General features: G+C 50.7%; 2 protein-coding genes across 4 annotated transcripts in view; one reads left to right on the top strand and one right to left on the bottom strand.

The window, feature by feature from the left end:
• Positions 1 to 11,320, top strand: part of ZNRF1 (zinc and ring finger 1, E3 ubiquitin protein ligase) — a 125,757-nt gene extending 114,437 nt beyond the window's left edge. Inside the window, exons 3-5 of one of the 2 annotated variants that reach the window (XM_006860168.1) lie at positions 8,589 to 8,694; positions 9,978 to 10,069; positions 11,037 to 11,320. In XM_006860168.1, coding sequence (XP_006860230.1) covers positions 8,589 to 8,694; positions 9,978 to 10,035 — 164 coding nt within the window. In that variant the 3' untranslated portion in view covers positions 10,036 to 10,069; positions 11,037 to 11,320. The remainder of the gene's footprint in view (positions 1 to 8,588; positions 8,695 to 9,977; positions 10,070 to 11,036) is intronic. The other variant, XM_006860169.1, reaches the window with a different exon arrangement.
• A 4,018-nt stretch (positions 11,321 to 15,338) lies between these two features.
• On the bottom strand, positions 15,339 to 19,004 carry LDHD (lactate dehydrogenase D). Of its 2 annotated transcripts, XM_006860166.1 has the most exons (12): positions 18,933 to 19,004; positions 18,159 to 18,271; positions 17,833 to 17,974; positions 17,609 to 17,750; positions 17,330 to 17,489; positions 17,146 to 17,159; positions 16,823 to 17,056; positions 16,602 to 16,730; positions 16,386 to 16,513; positions 15,770 to 15,860; positions 15,578 to 15,689; positions 15,339 to 15,504 (listed from the first exon to the last, which is right to left on the bottom strand). In XM_006860166.1, exons 1-12 carry the CDS (start codon positions 19,002 to 19,004, stop codon positions 15,339 to 15,341), a joined length of 1,503 nt encoding a protein of 500 aa, XP_006860228.1. The 2 variants fall into 2 exon arrangements, with proteins under 2 accessions (XP_006860228.1, XP_006860229.1); XM_006860167.1 differs by lacking the exon at positions 17,146 to 17,159 and having other exon boundaries at positions 16,823 to 17,022.
• Positions 19,005 to 21,456: the final 2,452 nt, after the last annotated feature.

The raw sequence follows: 21,456 nt of genomic DNA, 5'->3' as shown, positions 1-21,456 counted from the left end.
TCCAAACTTGTTGCTTGGATTCAAGGATGCTCACCATATGGCTCTGCCTCTGAAATCTAGACTGTTTCTCCTCCTATCTGTATTGGACTTTTCCCCTCTGATATTAAGTAAAATGTTGTACCTACAGCATTACACTAGACTTGCCTTACATCTGTCTGTCTATCCTCATCCCATCTTATCCTTTTGATGCATTTTAGCGTAAACTACAGACCCTGGTATACTTTCTTTTTTATTATTATTATTAGTTTAAAATAGCAGTTATTTCTTATATATAATATAAGAAAATATACATAGCCCAGGCTCCATTAGGCACACTCATGTTTGGGTTCAACAGATGGTCCTGGCTGATCTTAGAGGGCCTTAGCTGAGCAGCCTCTGTGACTATTTTTCATATCCTTCCAGGCAGCTAGCATGGGCTTGTTCACATGCCAGTGGCAGGACATTGAGACGGAGAGGGGAAACATGGAAGCCCCTTGAGATCTCGACTTGGAATTGATGCACGGACACGTCTGTCACATCGAGTCGATACAACTCGATGCTGTCTGCTTCACAAGGCCAGCTTGGATGGAAGGGGCAGGAGAAAGCCTGCATTGTACTCCATGTATCATGTGCCGTAGCTACCCCAAGTAGCAGCTTTTATCTCCATGTTACAGAATCAGGAACTGGGGGTCCAGGAGATAGAGTGTCTTACCCGAGCTCACATCACTGGAAGAACCAGGACTTGCACCTGACTTAACAGGCAGGGCAGAGCCAATGAAGATCTGAGCATGGAAGAGTGGTTAGCAGCAGGAAGGGAAGGACAGGACCTTGGTATGGCTAAATAAATGATGGCGCCGTAGAGAATGCAGGTCTGGACTATTCCGGCATCAGCCCACCCCATTTTTCACTCAAGTGTAGAGAAATGTTAGGACTTAACAGTCTCTTTCTCTCTTTAAAAAATGTAATCTGGTAATATATACATGAGGGGGCTTTATAGTCAAGGGAAAATGGAATTAAAAGATAATGATTTTTATCCCCAGCAATTTTTTGGAAGTCCTCTCATATATAACAAAAAAGATTGGCTCTTCTCACCGTTTTCCGGCGTACAATCCTGTGGTACTGTTCACACTCACCATGCTGTGTAACCACCAGTACACTTATTTATTCGTTTTGTTTTTGACAGTACTCACCATTATGGGGTTTATTAGGGAAGTGAACTCAATACAATTCAAGAGCAGAAACAACTCAGGATGCAGCGATTTTCTAATCAGGCATGCCTCGCTTTTAGCTTTGGGCTCTCAGCCAGTGTGTCTCCTTGGCCTCTGTCCTGCTCAGGGAAGTATCACAAAGCCAGTCTGTAAATGCCCAAAGGCACGTTCTGTGAGCCAGCCTTCTGCCTGTGGGTACTCAGCTTTACTCCGTCCATTTGCCTAGAAACCCAAAGCTGCTCTTTCTCTCCACCCAGCCGCCTCTGCAGTCACCACTTTACTAGACAGGCAGCTTACACCCCACTCTTGCTCTTCTTTCATTTTCTTTAAATTGCCATTTGGAAGTTCCCTTTGCTTTGTCTAGTTGACTTCATTAGAAATTGATATCTCTGGCTCCCTATATTCAGTCTTGTAGGTTTGTTTTACTTTAAGTACTTCTATATCTGGATTGAGTTTGGGGTGCTGTTGTCACATATGTTAATATCAGGTTGTTTGCTGTTGTTGGTTCTCAGTCCAAAGAACCACCCATTAGTGTTTTTTATAAAGTTGATTTTGTTACTACAAATTCCTTTAATTTCTGGGTATCTGAAAATGTCCTAATTTCCTGTCATATGTGAGGGACAGCTTTGCTGGGTATATGATTTGGGGTTGGCACAGTTTTTTCTTGCAGTTTTGTCTGAACTCAATCCTGTTTGGGGTTTGTACAGCTTCCTTCGTATGCTTTTCTTCTCGTCTTTCATGATGTTAGGGAAGTTTTCTTCCAGCAACTCTTTGATAATTTTCTATGTGCTTTGTATGGTCTCTTCTTGTTCTGGAATTCTGTTTACCTGTAAATTCTTCTTCTTCATGGTATCCCACATAACTCTTAGGCTTTCTTTGGATTTTGTCATTCTTTTTTCGAATTGTTTTTCTAGCATACTAGCAATTCTATGCTTCAACCTACTCCTTTGCCCTTTCAATATAGTATGTGTTTGGGAAATCTTAGCATTAATCTTTAGGATTTCTAATTTTAGGTTCTGTATTGTTATAAAATTTGCATTTATTTTGTGTGTTCTTGTAGTGTTTTCCTGAATTCTTCTAAAGTTTTTTTCTGTGTTTTCCTTGCTTTCCTCAATCTTTCTTTCTGTAAATCCCTTGAAGGTACCAAAATGTCATTCTTTTGAATGATTTTTCAGTTACTTCCATTGCCTTTTCTTCCTCAGAAACCTTTTCTGGCTCTGTATCTTGGTCATTTGTTTGTGCCATTCTGTCTTGTTTCTTTGTGTGAGCTCAAATTATCTGTTGTCTCCAGGGCATTGTGGTACTGTTGTATTTGTATTTGTATTGATGGTTGTATGTTGATGTCTTCTTAGGCTCTGACCAGCTGTGTCCTATGGGTGTAGTTAGAGAAGGAAAGCGTGTGTACCTTTCTCTGTTTGCTGTTCATGCACCTCCGTGTATGGTGGATCTAGCTGGCATTGACTGCTGTCTGTCATTGGTCAGGCTATATAGGCTCTTGCCCACTATTGGAGCTGCAGAGGGTATGATTGTGGTTGTGCTGTATGTGCATGGTGGCTGTCTCCTGGGTGGAGAAGAGGAGAACCTCCCCTCATAACACTCACATGCACCAGGAGACAAAGCAGAATAAACAAAGAAGCAACCAACAACTAGAAGAGAAAATAATAATAATTAAAAAAAGAAATAAAAACAGACAGCAACTAGGTCAAAAGCCTTTAACTAAAGAGAGAAAAGAGGAACAAGAAATTTGAGCTCTAGAAGAGAAAACAAAAGTGGAAATAGAATAAAATTCAAGGGGGGCTGGAAAGAGAAGAAGGAGAAGAAAGAATAAACAAATAGAAACATTAAAACAACAAAAGGGAACCAACCAACCCCCCGCCCCAGGTAAAAAACGCTGGGGGCGGGGAGGGGACTTCCTGAGCTCACCAAGGAGGTGGGTGTGGGAGGGATGTGACAGCAGAGTCCCTGGCCTAGATGGAGTTTATGGAGGCCCTTGATGGCGCTGGTTTCAGTGTATATTAGGGCCACAGGGCATCAGGAGTCAGGGTGACTCGTTAGCTGGTGACTCTCCAGGTTCTGTAAGTCTGGAGCCAGGCCTGTCTAAACCTGGTCACCAAAGCAGCACAGTTGGCCCTCACCCCACACTAGTGTGGGTCCCAACTACACAGCTCCAAGCTGGAGAGCAGGGTCTGCACTGGGGGGTGGATAAGGGTGGATCAGCAGAGGGACATGGGGAAAGAGAAGGAATCTGCTCTGCCGGGCCACCTGCTGTTGTCAAAACTGCCTTGGACCAGCCGGTCACCAGTCAGTCTCCCTCAGTCACTGTCCCTAGTCAGCTTCTGAGCGTTCAGTCCACTTATTTAACTTTTCGATTCTCATCTATGTCTGCTTCATTTGGTGTCTCATGTCTTTGTTATAGAGGGTCCATATCTGCCTAGTCCGCCATTTTGCCAGAAGTCTTCCGTGGTTTTCTAACTGGTCCTGAGATCATCTCTTTATTTGTGTTTTGTTGTTTTCAGTTACAAAATTAACACATTCAAACAATACGAAAAGTATAGAAAATTTTTTTTCTTGGAGTCCTCCGTCCCTGTGTTATTTGTTAGGTGCTGTTGAGTCGGTTCTGACCCTTTGTAACCCTGTGTTCCCCTCTTCCACTATTAAAATGTCCTCGGCATTTTTCCTATGCTCATACAAACATAAACGTACTATAACAGGTAAGGTTTTGTGTCAACTTGACTGGGCCAGTATTCTCAGTGGTGTGATAGTTAAGATGTGGTACTCCTTTGATGAGATCTAATATGATGTAATCGCTTCCTTGATGAGATGTGCTATGAACAGCCAATCAGTTGGGGATGTGTCCTACATTGCCTTTATCTTGCAAGCGCTAAAGGTGAAGTGAGCAGAGCTCAGAGGGACCCACTACTGCCACAGATGAAAAGGAATGGAGTGCTTTCTTTGGCCCTGGACTCCTTGCACTGTGAAGCTCCTATTTCCAGAAGACCAATGCCAAGATAAATGTAGATCTCCAAGGCAGTTGGACCTATTGTTGTTAAGTGCTGCCTAGTTAGTTCTGACTCATAGTGATCCTGTATATGGTTTCCGAGGAGCAGTTGGTGAGCTTGAACCACTGACCTTGCAGTTCGAACTAGCCTTGCAGTCTAGCACTTTAACATACAGTGCCTAACCAAGACTCCTATAGATGCTAAAAAGAGATGAGGACCTTTTTTCCAGAGTCAACAAAGAGAGATAGCCTTCCTTCAAAGTCAGAACTTTGAATTTGGACTTCTGGCTCCCTAAACTGAGAGAGGATAAATTTCTCTCTGTTAAAGGCATCCAGTTTCAAGAGGTACCCTATGATCAAGAGCCAGTGGTATTGAATTAAGGGAGAACTCCAAGCTGCACTGAAGGCATTGGCCAAGAATAAGGCTCCTGGAATTCACAGAATACAAATGAAATGTTCCAACAAACTGATGCAGCACTGAAGACGCTCTCTTATCTATACCAAGACATTTGGAAGACAGCCACCTGACCAACCAATTGGAAGAACTCCATAACCGTACCCATTCCAAAGAAAGGTGACCCAACAGAATGCAGAAATCATTGAACAATATCACTAATAATACCACATATAAGTAAAAATTTGCTAAAGATAATTCAAAAGCGGTTGCAGCAGTACATTAACAAGGAGCTGCCAGAAATTCAAGTCCTATTCAGGAGAGAACATGGAACTAGGAACATCATTGCTGATGTCAGATGGATCTTGGTTGAAAGCAGAGAATACTAGAAAGACGTTTACTTGTGCTTTCTCGGATTTTCCCTGGATCCACAAGCAATGCATATGCAAATCGCAGTCTAGAGATCAAATGACATTAGGCAAATCTGCTGCAACAGACCTCATTGAAGTGTTCAAGAGCAAACATGTCAGTTTGATTACTAAGGTGCACCTGACCCAAGCCATGGTATTTACAGTTGCCTCATATGCATGTGAAAGTAGGTCTATGAATAAGGAAGACTGTAGAAGAATTAATGTATTTGAATTAATGGTGTTGGAGAATATTGAAAGTACTGTGGATTGCCAAATGAGTAAATAAATCTGTCTAGGAAAAAGTACAGCCAGAGTGCTCCTTAGAAGCAAGAATGGTGAGACTTCACCTGTCATACTTTGGATGCGTCAGGAGGGGCCGATCCCTGGAAAAGGATATCCTATTTGGTTAAATGGAGGGTCAGCAAGACATAGGAAGACCCCTGAACAAATGGATTGATACAGTGACAGAAACAGTGGGCTCAGACAGAACAGCAATTGTGAGAACGCCACAGGACCAGGCAGTGTTTGGTTGTGTTTTGCATGGGGTCTCTAAGACTTGAAGCCAATTCGATGGCACCTAAACAACAACAACAACAATGCACCAAATAACTTAAACACACACAAATGCCTATGTGTGTAGGCCATTTGGCACCTTAAAAAATGGGGTTTGTCCCTTTGTTTTGATCTGCAGCTTGCTGCGTCTGGAGTCTAAGGCTACATACACTTCAGAGGCAGGCTGAGTGCCAGCTTCTTTTTCTGTCCGGGGATTATTCCTGTCTACTTTCACCTTGGGTGAGCTAAATGTTGACAGCCAGAGAAAATGTTCAAAGGTTGCCCCAGTAGCCAGGAAGCTAAGAGTTGACTTCTGCCACAGCTCCTGTGTGTGGGGAATGAAGTATGGAGTGGATTCTGCAGCTTTTGGAGTCGTCATATCCTTCCAGACCCTAAGAGTCTTCATCTATATCGTCTTGTCATGGGACCCACCTGTCTCCGCTTCCACCGTAATAATACGAGGCCGAAAAAACAGCGGCAGGCTAGGTGCTGGCAGCCAAGAGGCAGGCTCGCAGAATGTGCCCTTTGGTTGTTTAAATGATTATACATTCCTGAGTGTTTTTGTGTACATCCCCTCCCCCTCTCCCAAAAAAAACCCCAAACACAGAGGGAATAGAAGCAAATACTATTGAATGATGATGCACGGAAGAGATTGTAATCATTGCAATGAAGCGATGAATGTAAAACTGATGTTCCCCCATGTAAACTATCACTGAATTCACAATGGGGGAAAAAAAAAAATATATATATATATATATATATATATAAAACAACAACAAAAGCAGCAGCAATGGAGGAAGCCACCCAAGGAGGCCGGACCCCCCACCCCCACCCCAGCTCTACTCCTCAGGAACCCCCTGATTTAAGGCAGGAAGCGCCACCTTTCTGAGTTTCAGTTTCCTCATTAGCAAAACAGGATAACACCATCTGCCCTGCAAGCTCTCGTAAGATTGTGAAATTTCCGTGAAAATGGGCCCGCACACATGCACACAAAAGAACTCATTATGCTTCATTGGCAAGGTTCACAAGCATAACTTGTTAGTGGAGGGGAATTGGTCTTTCTACAAGTTCTCCTTTCTTTTCATCCATAACCCCATCTCTTAGTGTTTCTCCTTTGGCTAGCTCACTTTGTAGTCACCTGCCTTTCAAATATTGAATTCACCTGAGTTTGGATTTCTAACTTCTTTGGAGTTCAAGATAAACTTTCTCCCTAGACAGCCTTTAAGCCCAATTTGTATCTGCCACCCATATCTCCAGTCTAAACCCTAAGTCTAGACTTCAGCAGACTCCTAGAGGTCTCCATTAACACATCCCAGAGGAAATCCTTGGCTGAAAGTTCCCACGTAACACTCAGTTGTCACTGCCACCCTCTGCCCCTCCTCCAGGCTCCCTCTGTCCATCAGCTCCAGCACTCCGATTTCTCTCCTGCACTGCCACGTTGACCTCCAGAGGGGGTTCCCTGGCTCTGGTCTCCTCAAGACCATTTTCCACAAGCATCCAGAGACCAAACATGCCCCTCAGTTAACAAGATAAAGCCTAAGCACCACCTCTTGTGTGACCCATGTGTTTCTTTGTACCTGCCAGAGCGAACTTCCTACTGTTCCCATATGCACGGATTAGCCTCCATGAACATCAGTGCCGCTTTCTCCCAGAATCCTCCATGACTGGCCCCCACCCATGTTCAGGTGTTATTCCTGTTGTCCCTTCGGTTTTGTTTTCTTGTTCTCTCTCCCATGTTAGACTGAGCTGCTTGAATCCCAGACTGGCCTCTTCACTATGAGTGGCCAGTGCCCAGAATGTCACCGAAATGTAACAAAGACTGTTGACTCGGCACACCCATATTTTACTCAGAATTTTCAGTCACGATTTTGCTAATGACCATGATAGTCTGCTTCCCTTCGTTTTTTGCCTCATGCCATTCTCACCATTACCAGTTTTTCCCAAATCAGAAATTAGTGTATTTTGACATATGTTGTTGTTGTTAAGCACTGTGGAGTTCGTTCTGATCCATAGCGACCCTGTATAGGGTTTCCAAGGAGCAGCTTGTGAACTTGAACCGCTGACCTTGTGGTTAAACACCCACTATGCAGTCCAGCACATTGACCCCTCAGGGCCACACATCATAATGTTCGTGGAAAAATTACATTATCTTTTAATTCCACTTTTCCATGAACTTTTTGAAGCCCCCCCTTCTATATGTGTTTAGGGGAACAGTGTATGTAGGGAACTCTTAACAGCACATATAAGGAACCGTCTGCCTTGCACATATGTTAGGAGTCCTGGCGTGACGTTGTAGGGTAAGCACTGAGCTGCTAACCGCAAAGCTGGCAATTGAAACCCACCAACCACTCCTTGGAAACCCTATACAAGGTCACTGTGAGTCAGAACCTACTCGACAGCACTTACCAACAACAACTTATGTAGGGAACTTTCAGTTGGACAGTGAATTTTAAAGATTGTAGAAGAATTAATGCACTTGAGTTGTGATGTTGGAGAAGAATTTTAAGGTACCATGGACTGCCAGAAGAACAAACAAATCTGTGTGGGAAGAAGTACAACCAGAATGCTCCTTAGAAGTCAAGATGACTAGAGTTTATCTCTCATAATTCAGACATACTATCAGGAGGGGCCTGGAAGAGGTAAAGTGGAAGGTCGGTGAAAAAGAGGGAGACTCACAACGAGGCGGATTGGCACAGTGGCAGCAGCAATGGACTGAAGCTTAGCAGTAGTTAGGAGGGTGGTGCAAGAGCGGGCAGTGTTGTACGTAGGGTGGCTATGGCTTGGAGATGGCTCAACAGCACCTAATAACAACAACAATAACAATAGATGTAAGGAACGACCCACCTGGCACTGCTCTCCCTCTCCAAGCCTTCCTGTCCTCCATTCCCTGGCCCACTTGGGTATTAATGCCTTCTTATCAACAAGGGCCTTAAGGCAGAGGCCCATCTTGGACTTCAGTGTCCAGGCTACCCCAGAGACCCCAACTGGGACTGCTTTGTGCCACTGTGTGTTGCTGACTAACCCCCAGTCTTCCCCTTCTCCTGCAGATGACGTGCTGACTAAAGATGCTGGAGAGTGTGTGATCTGCCTGGAGGAGCTTCTTCAGGGAGACACGATAGCCAGACTGCCCTGCCTGTGCATTTATCACAAAAGGTACCAGCAGGTGCATCCCCCTCCCACAGGGACAAGCCCCCCAAGTGCAGCTGAGCCAATGTGTCAGAGGCTTAGCTCTGCTGGGGCAATTGGAGTAAGCCCTGGGGCCTGCAGAGTGGAGGTGCTTACTGACCTGTCTACCCTACTCCACGGGTAAGAGCCTTCATCAGTGCAAGAGAGGCACATGAAGGAGGTGCCACCTGGCACCTATGTGGGCCTCAGCTCCCAGGGGTCAGGAGCTCGCATTGTTGTTACCTGTTGGGCTGCTGGTGTTCACCCCCCCTATACCCTATTCTGACCCCAAACTGGAATGAGGTGCCTCTCCCCTGTTAGGGGTATGCGTGCTGTTTGTGGCTACCGCCTACTTCCTGGCGCCCCAAGCCCCAAGCTGCTGCATGACACACAGGCCAGCATGCGGATGGGGTTGGCTTGGCCTTGGGGACAGAGTCCCAGGGAAGTGCTAACCAGAACCAGAATTAGGAAATCTTGGGCCCTGTGGAGAATTATGCAAATTGTCTGTCTGGTTCCTATCTTTGAAAATACCCAGATGGTGATTTATAAGTCAGAGAGTTCTCTTGGGACAATTTCTGTTCCCCCTTCGATTAGGGCGGGTTGCTCTGTAAACACTAGAGATAGGGCTTCCTGGCAGCCTCCTCCCTGGCTCACTCTTAGCATCATCACTACGAGGAATGCCCGCCTCCAGTCCCGTCCCTACCGCCTCCGGGAAGGGAAGAGGCCAGCTGCCAACCACAGCAGAACCAGGCAGAGTGTGGGGGTCCCCTGAGAAGCCAACCCCTGAAGGGAGCATCAGGGTGTACCTTTATAGACCAGGGAGAGAGCGCCCAGGACCCTAAAGTCATGGCCAGCCGCATCTTTCTTCCTACCTCCCGCCTTCCGTAGTGATCGATCGGTGCCCTGTGTGCGCTCAGCCTGCGCCTCTCTCACTCACTGCTGTTGGCACCCTCTGGGCTCTGGGTATGAAAGTGTTGGTCTGGCTTCAGGCAATGGTCTTCCGCTTCCTGCAGGGCCCAGCCCCACCCCAATCCCCAACCTAGAACTGCCCCAGTAGGCTGCTGCTTCCAACCTCGCCAAATTCCATCTTGATGGTCTGCTTCCTCTCTGCTTCTGGAGATACAGCTGTTTTCCCCTGGGTTCCTTCCAGAAAAGTCTTAGGAAACCCAATGTTCAGGAATCTGACCCTCTGAAACATATCCCCAAGCACCTCCCACGGAACAGTGTGGTCAGCAGTAAACATCTTCTCCCTTGCCTTCCCCTCCACTCAGTTGCATAGATTCGTGGTTTGAAGTGAACAGATCTTGTCCAGAACACCCCACAGACTGACCCTGCCGGGCGTGCTCGCTGACTTCTCTCAAAGGTGAGTCTGTTGGGAAGGGGTGCAGACCCAGGCTTTGTCACCCCAGTTGTCTGCAGTGTGGGGCTGGGAAAGGGGAGGAGAGGAAATGAAACAAACTAAGATGTGCGCATTCTGAAGACGAATGTGCTCAAGAGACAAAGGATCTCTCTGAGGGAGAATAGACCCTTGTGTTCTAGGTGTGCAGGAATCTCCCAGGAAAAAGTCCAGGAGTGTTCCCCAGCACACTCTCCAGACACCACGGGCACACCTCATTCGCCCTGACCTCTCTGCCCGACTTGGGGCTAATCCCTCACCTCTTGGTGTCTCCCTTTCTTCGCTGATCACTAATCGGGGCTCTCCCATGTGAACGCTGCCCTCATTCAGTGAAAAAGCTTAGAGGAGGATGTGTTTGTTGACAATTGTCTTTACTGACCCAAGCCACTTCCCTCACCCCCACGTCCCAACAAGTCTGAGACTTCAGCCCATCCACAGGTGTACTCTGTGTACCCTTATTCCTCTGCCGTCATCCTACCTGCCCTTCAGTTCTGACAAAAACACAAAACCCTCAGAGAAGCCCAAACCCCTGACTCCACCTTACCTCACACCCAAAGGTTTTGGGGTGTCTTTTTCTCTCTCTCCCTTTTTTCTTTCCTTCTTTTTTTTTTCCCCTGCTAGGTTTATTTTATTTATTCCAAGTAAACTCCCAGAACAACTGATGATGTCAGACAAATCAGGGACATTTGCTCTTTTTACCTTCACCTCAATGATGACCCGGGGAGAAGAAAAAGGCCCGGGTGAGAGAGAGGCAGAGGGCAAGGAGCCCCGCGCTGGAGTGCACCTGCAAATTCCCGGCATGATGTTTGGCTTCAGGGGCCTCCCTGAGCGGAACCACAGCCTACCCGCCTGCCCGGCCTGTACCCCAGCAGGATGGCACACGGCGGCCCTCTGGCCAGACGGAGCACGACTTAATTTATTACGATCCACACAGAGACAGACAGGCCCTGTTCTGAGAGAGGCGGCTCATCAGACATTGAAGCAGAGCTGAGCTTGGGACACCAGTGGGGACAGGGCACCCCTCATGCACTGACTTCCAGAGAATGGCTCTCCCTTTCTCCCCAAGGACACCCCCATTGAAGAGAGCGAGTTTGCGAGAAGAAAGCACCAACCATCACCCTTCCCCTGGCCCCTCATCCCAGGAGGGAAAGGGCACTTTTCTTTTTCACCTTTGAAAGGCATTGTGGGTCTGTCTTTAAAGTGTTTACAAAAAAAAAAACAAAAAAAACTATAAAAAAAACAAAACAAAGTCTAGTGTCGACTGGTGTTTTTCCTCGTGATGTTTACAGATTGCTGTCTGCTGCCCAACTGTAACCCACTTGGTGACAGAGATAAACCTGGCCCAGGGCTCGCCACCCGCATTCAGGTGGTGTATGCAAGCCACACAACACAGCCCCTTCCTCCCTGCGGCATCGGCATCTCGATCAGCTCAGCCTCCTCGCCAACTCCAACTGCACCGCCTTTTGTTGCTGTTTCTTTCCATTTGTTCTGTCTTGCTTTTGCACTTTCCCCTCCCCCTTGGGACCTGATAGCTTGACTTCATTGCCAAAAAGCCACCCACCGAGGACCTTCTCTCTGCCTCCATCCCCATTTCTTTTTCCTTCTTTCCTCCTGGTCCAGGCCAGTTCAGAGGATTTAACCATCACAAGTGTCCTGCAAAAATGCCTGAACATTTTTCTTAGATCCTTGTGGATTTCCAACTCCATCCCCAACAAAGAAAATGTTTAAAAAAAAAAGACTTCAAAAAGTTGTACAGCCTACGCTTGTTTTCAGGCAACTTGGTTTGAGAACATTTTAGCCATTGACGTTCACACGTGGAATCAGCCCAGGCAACATAGGTTTCTGTATTTATATATTAAAAGACAAAAAACTTATAAAATGTTAAAAAAAAAAAATGTTCAAAGCTTGGGGGGAAAAGTTTTCTTCATTAGTCAAGGTGTTTTTGATATGGTATTAAAATCATGTCTGATATAAGGTGCCTTGTGTGATTTTATTTTATGAAGTATTGGGGTGTATATATAAGAAATGGGGTGAAATCTGTCTTCCTTCCCCCACCCACCCCCGAATCCCTGACCCACCTCCTTAGCATTCCTTTAGGCTACTACTTTAGGCTACAGGTATGTGAAGTGGGTCTCAGAAGGGTCAGGGCTGGGTCCTACAAGCTTACTAACCCTCTTAAGTGTCATCTGTGGAGTAGTTATGGTGGGAGATCTGGCGGGGGGGCGGGGAGGGGGGACAGGGCACAGAGATCCCAGCAGAAGTTGCAAGGATGTGTTTTGACCCCCTAGGACACAACCACCTGCCCCAGCCTCTGTTTCCTTTGCCGACATCTTGCCCTGCCTGTTGCTCAGACAGTCAGCGAGCCTCTCAGTGCTGACTCACGGGCATGCTTCATTGAAGCCCAGAAAGAGGCCTTGGTTTGGTACAGAGCCAGTTCAGAGCCCTTGAATGAAAACCAGGCACTCGGGGCTCCCAGAAGTTGGCAAACCGGGCCAGGCAGGCTGCTGGAACCACATTCCTGAGCCTCAAGCTCAGGGAGGCTGTGCCGGCAGACTGAACGGTCTCTGACATGCCTGTCTTTGTGCTGTTGCCTCTCTGGCCTCCAGCCCCCCATCAGGCCAGGAGTGTGGCCCCTGGCTCTGCAAGTCTCTCCCTCAGAGGCTTTTTGGAGCACCTACTCAGTGTGGACATTGCAGACCAACAGCGACGTGAGCCCAGGCCCAGTGGAGAAATGCTGAAGGAATGTTGCTGGTGAGCTTGAACCCTAACATGAGAACGAGACCGGGTTACCAAACCAACGCAGCTGGGCAGAATCCAGAACGGTTCTGCTTCGGGCTCCTGTGCTTCTCGGGGATGATCTTGGGGGAATGACTGTTCATCCAGACTTCAGATTCCTCACATGTAAAGTGGGGACAGAACACCCGCCCACCCCACTCCACCCCACCCCCAACACCCGCAGTTTGGAGGTCATTGTGAGGGTCAGAGAAGCTGCCTTGAGGCACCTGGCACATTCACAGCAGGCTCCAGTGGGGGCTTTGCCACCACAAAGGACACCATTCTATTCACAGCACCTCCTGCTTCTGCCTGGCAACTGTGTCTCTGTGTTCTATATTTAATTCCAGCAGCAAAGCTGGTGGGGCAGGTCCCAGCCCTGCAGATCTCCTTGGCTGACCCCTAGGCTTGTGTGCCCCCAGCAGCGCCTTAGTTCTGGCTGCCTTGGTGCCCGCCAAGTCAGGCTAGGGCACACGCTCCAAGCTACCTACCCCCAGCCCCAGCGCCTTCCACTCCCTGGCACACGGCTGCCTTCTGCTGGATGCCTTGGCCCAGCTTGCTGGTTCTTGGGGCGGGGGAAGAACTGGGGGTACCTAGGCTTCCCAGACAGAACTGGTAGTTGTCATCCTCCATGTAGACAGCTGTCGGGAATCCTGTTTCTCCTTCTCTGCCTTCTGGAAGGTGGGTTCTGCATGCTTCTGGGAGGCCACTGGGCACCTCATCAATTCTAATAGCTGTTGAAGTAAGGACAGGTATTAAGGTTTTGTAGGAGCCCTGGTGGCATAATGGTCAACTGCTAACAGAAGAGTTGGTGGTTCGAACCCATCACCACTCCATTGGAGAAAGATGAAGTAATGATTATAACCTTGGAATTGATTTCAGGGCACAAAGCAAGGTTCTGTAGGAGGATGTCGTCTAAAGGGGAATGCTAGTCTTGAAATGTGCAACTTCATTCCAGAGGTTACCGCCCCCCCACCCCCCCACCCCAAGCATCCACACACAACAGTAAAGAAGGCAAAGAAGTTTATTGTGGCAACTTCAGTGGCTGGTATTTCTGTGACCATTCTAGTCTTGACATTTTGTAAATGTTTGAAATTAATTCGGAATAAAAACGGAGAAGTGGCCATTCAGTGAGCACATACTAGTTGATGGCATTGGAGGGTGCATCCAAGAACCCTGTCCCCAAAGCTGACAGCCAGAGGCCTCCAGAGACAAGGGGACAGCACAGTGCAGAATGGGTGGCTGATAGGATAGCCACTGCCCCTACCCAAGGCACCATGGACTGAGAAGTTGTGGGGTCGTTAGACGAAGGCTGGTGTTGCTCCCGGGCTGGCTTCGGTGCCAGTATTATAGAGGAGGGTCCTGTGGACTAAAAACAGCCCAGACTAGAGCAAGGTGGCCTCTGCCCAGGATCAGGGAAAGCCAGGCTGACAAGAGCCAAAGGGGGGGTTAGAGGCAGAAAAGAAATGGAGTGGCAGTCCAAAGACTGGCTTGGGAGTTGAGAAGGTACTACAGGGGGCGTGGAAGTTGAGAGGTTGGTTTCTAGGGCACTAGGGTTCTCTCCTTAACCCTAGAGGGGGGCAGGCATCACGGATCAGGGTGCCCAGACTAGAGGCTGTCTGAATTTCTGTGGTAACGGGTGCCCTCTTCTGGCCCTTGAGGGAACAACCACCAAGTTCCACAGAACTACTGAAGCCAGAGGGACAGGCCAAGGGGAGCAGGCCCTGACTGGCTTTCAGGACAAAACAGATGGTAGTACCAAGTAGGACTCCCTGGAGAGGTATGATACAGAAAGACAGTGCCAATTCCACATCTACAGAGGGGCAGCAGCTACTTGGGGAACCTGTCCACAGTGTTCGCAGGCCAGGTTCCAGCATGTGGGGAAGTCTGTCCCAGTGAGTGATATCCGCAGGGCAAGTTCTCAGACTGACTCTCCAGTCCTCACAGGTGGGGTAGGTGGGACACGAACCCAGTTCCCTAAGTGACTCCCCTCCCTCACCATAGGCTGCAACAAGGCAGGAAGAGTGTGGACTCGGGGTACCACAGTCCAACGGAGAACCTGGAGTGGGTGGTGGGGAGCTGCGGTTCATTTAGATTGGGGTTCAATTGAAGGACAGCTGTGTGGAATAGAAGAGTTAAGTTCCTGTCACCAGGTGGTAGTCTCTGCCTGCCAGGTCCCCTGGCTTGTCCCTGGCTCAGTCGGAAGGAAGTTATCTTAGTCCTGAAGGTGGACCTGCCCGCCTATTATCCCCAGGCAGAGAGGAGGCACCTCAGGAATGACCTGGAGCCACTTAGTAGACAAAAGCCCCTGATCCCAGGACAGTAGTAGGTCAGGGAGGAGCCAGGGACCCTGGACTTGGGCCCAAATACACAAGGGTGACTGAGGCCCCAGGTAGTGATGGAAGGTTCTGGAACAGAGCCGCTTCATTGCCTGCGGGCTGGTAGACTGCATGCTGGCAGCCCCTCACAGCACCTTGCCTGGGTTCATGAGCCCTCGGGGGTCCAGTGTGGCCTTGAGCTGTCGCATGGTCTCTACGCCCACAGCGCCCACCTCCTCCTGCAGCAGCTGCCTCTTGCCCAATCCAATGCCGTGTTCACCAGTGCACGTCCCATGGAGAGCCAGCGCCCGCCTGGGAGCCAACAAAGGAAGGCCCTCAGCAGAGCCCTCCCCCATGGCCTTCAGCCACCCAGCTCCACCCCTACCTGCCCAGCTGCTGTGCAAAAGCCTCAACCCTGTGGAGCTCCTCAGGGTCCTCGGGGTCCACCAACAGGATACAGTGGAAGTTGCCATCACCCACATGTCCAACGATGGCTCCTGGGGGCAAAGAAGACAGAGCTGCCACCTCCAGCCCGCCAACCTCCCACCCACTAGTCCCCGCAGTGAGTAGGCAGGACCTGTAAGTCCTGAGGCCTTCAGGTCCTCCTTGGTCTGCACCAGGATCTCTGGCAGCCGGGAGATGGGCACACACACGTCGGTGGAGTAGCCCTGGGTTGGGGGACAGGACCATGAGCTTCCCTCTTCCTGCCTGAACTAAGAGTCACTGGTCAAGGCCAAGAGCTAGCTGGAAGGACTTCGTTTCGAACAAGAAAATATCCCTGTGCCTCTCGAGGTCTCAGTTTCCCAGGACCTGCTCCCTGCCTTCAGTTACTTGCAGGTTCCCAGTGCCCCACACTATCAGGTCCTTGCACAAACCGGTCCCTCTCTAGAGCATTGGGCTTGGCTAACCCATGCTCATATTCCAGGAAGCCTTCCCTCTACTTTCAACTCCCAAGTGCACCCCCTGTGGCTGCCTGCTCCCTCATTTCCCCTCACTCAGGATTCATCCCAGGGTCTCTAAACAGCATTTGAGAAACAACCGGAGGGAGCAGCCTGCAGCCCAGGTTTCTAGGTCCTGCTGAGCCAGTACCTTTGTGGGTCTAATTGCTGCTCTGCGCTGGAGGGGCGTTGGTTGAGTCAGGGACCCTGGGCTGAGCCACAGGACACCCCCACCCCCACCGCATCTTAGCTCACCTTGCAGCCAGGCCGAAGAGCTAGGGCGGCGTACCAGGCGTTGTGACGTGCTGCCCAGAGCCGACTGCGCTCTTCAGCCTCCTTGGCCCAGGAGAAGTGGGAACCCCCATTGTGCTGGGTGATCTCCTCTGTGGGTTGGAAAGGGGTTGACAACAGATCTCCACACACACATACCACCAAGGAACCCTCCCCTGTCCACTGAAACCCCACACACACCTGCCCGCTGCAGCTGCTCCACCAGGGCCTGCTCGGAGCCATGGAACTCCAAGAAGAGCGTGGGCGCCACCACACAGTTCAGCTGGCTGTGCCTATTGCAGGCATCCATCATGACATCATCCAGGAACTCTGGGGCCAAGCAGAAGGCAGGGCAGCTGAGGCCTGGCCTTCCAGGAGGCTTCTGGGGGAGCCCACGGTGAATGGCATAGCCCCAGCCTCACCGATGCGGGCCACGGGCACTGCAGCCTGGAGGATGTGCACAGTGCTGTCCACGGCAGCCTGGACACTGGGGAATGCACAGGTGGCGGCCACCGTGGCCTCGGGAACAGGGTGCAGTCGAAGAGTGGCGGCCGTGATGAGACCCAGTGTTCCCTCGGAGCCCACAAAGAGCCCCGTGAGGTTGTAGCCAGCTGCGCTCTTCCTGGACCCCAGGACATACAAAGCAGGTAAGGAAGAGACTCAGCTGAATGCAGACAGACATCTAGGGGCTGGGTAGCTTTGGGACTCAGAATGGGACATGGCCAAGGCCCATCAGAGGACTAGAGCCAGAACCCAGGGCTCTGTCCCCTGCCACATGGAGAACTGAGATCAAGAGCTGTGCTGGTCTGCCCCTTGGGCCCAGACTGTCCCCTGGCACAAGCTTTGTGCAATATAGCCCACATTGGTTTTCATCATGGGCACAGCGGGTCTAGCAGGAGACGGTACACATCTGCGGCAGGGACACTCACCGGAAGTGACGTCCAGGGCCCGCCGTGTGCAGCAGCTGCCCACTAGGCAGCACCACCTCCAGGTTCAGAATGTTGTCCCGCATGGTCCCATAGCGCACGGCATTGGTGCCTGAGGCCCCAGTGGCCGCCATGCCACACAGAGAAGCATCTGAACCTGGGTCTGGAGGACAGAGGGCAGCCTAAGTGGACAGCAGGCCCCTGCCCCCGATAGAGGGCCCCCAGATAGAGCACCAGGGAGTCCCCAAGGCCCCAGGAAAGGTGCAGGAGGCCCAATCCTACCCACGGGGAACCAGAGCCCACTGTCCCGCAGGTGGGTGTTGAGAGCTTTGCGGGTGACACCGGGCTCCACCACCACCGAGAAGTCTTCGAGGTTCAGTGCTGTGATCCGGTCCATGTGGGTCAGGTTCATGCAGACGCCGCCCTGGCAGGAGAAGGCAGGATCTGGTCTCTGGGTCTGCACCCTGCCCAGACCCCTGTGTGGTGAAGCAGTGACCTCAGTATACCTGCACAGCGCAGACTCCACCCTCAAGTCCTGTCCCGGTGCCAAAGGGGATGATAGGCACACCATGGCTGTAGCACAGGGCTGTCAGCCGGCTGACCTGGTCCACATTCTGGGGCCAGACCACGACGTCCGGAGGCTGGCACCTAGAACCAGGCAGCAACTCAGTGGGGTACGGCAACCTCTGCGTGTGCTCCCCCATCAAGGAGCTTGGGTCTAAGGCTACTTAGTGAGTGGGACCAGAAAAGAGGTGCAGAGGAGGGACCAGGGTACCTTGAAAGGGGGGGAGGGGGCCAACCCAGGACCCTCTCCCTCCTCCCTCCTACCCACCTGTGCATGGACTCATCCCGTCCATGCTGCTCTCGAACCGCAATAGACGTGGACACATGAGGGGGGCCCACCACAGCCCTCAGGGCTGCTACAAAGACCTCTCTCAGAGAACCCTGCAGGGGTAAGCACATTGCCAGCATCAACCAACAGATGGGACTGAGCCCCAGCCAGGCCCCAGGAGCAGCTGGGAAAGTCAGGGCTGCGGGCTGCTAGCACCTCTGGCCTTTTCGCCCACCAGGCTACTGGTACCACACCTAACAGCCCTGCCAGGCTGTGTGGGACTGTTAGGTAATCCCAAGGGACAGGAACACACCCTTCCTGAACAGACCCCTAGAGCCACCTCCCCCCACCCCACCCAGAATTAAAACAAAAAGGATGCCAGCAAAAGTCCCTACAAGTACCCAGCCCTGTCTTAGGAAGGTGAGGCATCTCAGTTCATCCTCCAAGTTACAGTCCAGCACAGCCCCAGGAACACAGGACAGATGCAGGAGGCAGCTATGGGGATCTTGGAGTCCCTTCTAGGGCCGTCGTCCCATTTTACAGTCACCTGAGCAGTCTTTTAGAACATGTATGGACATATACTGGGGCCCAGACACCTTGCACGTGACATTCCTCCCAGCCCGGGTCCAGCAGCTGTGGCGCCAGTACTACCTCCACTGGACACCCACGTTTGCCACAGATGAACCCAGTGGCCCTTGACCCAAGGTCACATGGAGCAAGTACGCCCCAGTGCCTGGGGGAAACCAGGACCAGGCCCCCACCTAGCAGGCCTACCTGCGTCCCCCTGGAGCAGTAGCCCCTCCCGGAAGACAGCCCCCAAGTCGCAGCCCGGAGCAGAAGGGCCATGGCTGGAGAGAGGGGTGTGGGCCTGGGGCAGGCGGCAACAAATCTGCACAGACACCCCCGCCTATTGGCCGCGCCTGGGGTGGAGCCTGCTTAAGGTGGCGCCACTTAAGGTGGCCACTGACAGGGGTTGCTGAGTCAGGCTCCATGGTCAGTGTTGTTCTAGAAAGGTGAGGCTTATGTAAAACATGGGGAAATTAAGTGACGGCATCCATTCCAAAGGCCTTCCCGGGCATTTGGAACAAACGCAAACTCCCTGTTATCTTCCTGAAGGTCTGGATGGCTCAGAAATCATTTGAATTGCAGGTTGATCTTGTATCTGGCAACCTTGCTGAATTCTTAAATATTTTGTTTATTTTATTTTATTTTCTAGATGGCTGATTATATCACTTATCTATAATGGTAGTCTTATTTCTTGCCTCCCAATCTTTACTTTTCACTTATTTACCTCTTTCACATCACTGGTTAAGCAGGTGCAGGGAACTCCCGATAGAATTTGAAGGAATACACACTTCCAGCCACAGGACACTGCCTAAGTCATCGAGTTATGGTTATTTGTTGATGTTTGTAAGTACCCTCGAGTCGGTTCCAACTCATAGCGACCCTGTATGGGGTTTCCGAGGAGCGGCTGGTGAGCTTGAACCGCGGTTCAAACCGACTTTGTGGTCCATCGCATTAATATGATATGGCTTTAACTTACTGAAACCTAACCTAGCCGTTTTCTCATCCAAACGCTTTAAAAGATTTCAGCCTTTTAACTTGTTCTTCTATCTCCACTAGTGCAGGAACTCAAAATATAACGGCCGATGTATTTTCTTTACAGTTTTCTCTAGTAGATTTGTGAATGGCTTTATAGTCTTGGTTTTTGGTAAATGCCAGAGTTTTTTACTTGGCTAGAGTTACCCAAAACTCCCAACTGGAAGCTTGCAAGGGATTCCACACGTGTTAAGGGATTGCCATTCAAGCGTACTCAGGGATAAACGAACTGCCCTTGATCAGAAATTATCACGGAAGGCTCAAACCAGAGGAACCAAAGTGAAGATCTTCCCGAGAGTCCCGAACGGCGCGGACCCGGAGGCCTATGGGAAATGTAGTCCTCAAGTTCGAAGGACCACCCCTCGGAGGACCCTGGGAACGGCGCGCGGCCCCTGTGTCTGCGCATGTGCAGTGCTGCGAGCGCGCTGGAAGCTCCCCTTCCCCCACGTCCAGCCGCGAGTGGGCGACAGGACCCCTGTCTCCGCGTCTTTGCTACCCCGCACTGTGGCCCGGGTTGGCACTGAGCCGCGAGTGGAGGCTGTGCCCTTTTCAGGTACTAGGGGGACCGCTTGGCAGCTCTGCGGGGCCTGGGGGCCGCGTGAAGGGGGTGCGGGACGGGCTCGTGTCCGCGCGGGGTGGGAGCCCAAACTTCGGCGACTCGTGGGCGCCGCTGACCCTCGGGGCGGCATCCTGGGCTGCGGGGCGCGCTCCTCGGAGCCGGGCGGCGGCGGACTGCGGCGGCGAGGACTCGCTTCCTCCCTTTGTCCGGACTAGTGACTCGAGAGGGGCCTGCGCCGGGGGCGAGAGACGAGGCCCGGCCGGGCGGACACCTCCGGGCCCCTGGGCGCGGTGGACACGGGCCGTGACCTCTCTACAGAGTCTGAATAGTTCAGTGTTTCTGTCCGCCCTCACGCCGACCCTGTGACAGTCGGTTTGCTCTTTCCCTTTTCAGCAGAAAAAGCGGAGGTTCAGAGAGGGAAAGGTCACACAGTCTGCTGGTACTTAAGTTACAGGAGTGGCCAGTGGCTTTTCATTTGCCCTTTGAGAAGTCTGGACATCACCTGTAGGAAGCAGGGCCCAGGTGAAGCGTGTTTATGCCTCTAGTGGGCGTGCCGACCTCCGGGCCATTGACGTCAGGACATGTGCCTTGTGGGGTTGTGGGGTTGAGCGGGGCGGGCTCACTGCTATCAGTGTATTTCGGGGCAGTTGTCCTCACCACACACGACACATATTTACACGTTTCTAGGGAGCCTGACTGTGCAAAAGGCGGTTCCAACCCACCCTGCGGCTCTGCGGGAATAAGACTTGGCGATTTGCTCCTGTCAAGATTACAGTCTAGACAGGCCATTGGACAGTTCTGCTTACTGTTATGTGGGATCTCTGAAAACTGAACTCACCACCACCAGCCACGCCTCTCTTCTCCCTACAGCTTTAGGCTTACCTGGACCTCAGAGATGTTCATTCTTCATCCTCTTGCCTGTGTGTTGGGGTTCTGGCCCAGAAGGGAAAAGCTTTCTGCATACACAGATGTTGAGAGACCAAAAAAGTAACCGGGAGACAGTCCTAGAGACATTATTTTTATTACAGAAAAGAAAAAAGAGAGATGGTTTGCTGACAAGGAACTTTCAGACCAAGGACAAAAATAGCAGTTTCCAGTGGCAGCTGACTGGACAGTGAAGGTTTTCCGTGCTGGGGGTGT

The sequence above is a fragment of the Chrysochloris asiatica genome, unplaced genomic scaffold (assembly GCF_000296735.1).
Source record: "Chrysochloris asiatica unplaced genomic scaffold, ChrAsi1.0 scaffold00037, whole genome shotgun sequence".
Lineage (NCBI taxonomy): Eukaryota > Metazoa > Chordata > Mammalia > Afrosoricida > Chrysochloridae > Chrysochloris > Chrysochloris asiatica.
This window is presented reverse-complemented; position numbering and strand designations above follow the sequence as displayed.

Coding starts and splice junctions, on each gene's coding strand:
- LDHD (XM_006860166.1), bottom strand. CDS start 19,004: ATGGCCCTTCTGCTCCGGGCTGCGACTTGGGGGCTGTCTTCCGGGAGG. Junction 17,975..18,158: donor CGGGATGAGTCCATGCACAG/GTGGGTAGGAGG, acceptor GCCTGGTTCTAG/GTGCCAGCCTCCGGACGTCG. Junction 15,861..16,385: donor CTCTTCGGCCTGGCTGCAAG/GTGAGCTAAGAT, acceptor CCCCCAACCCAG/GGCTACTCCACCGACGTGTG.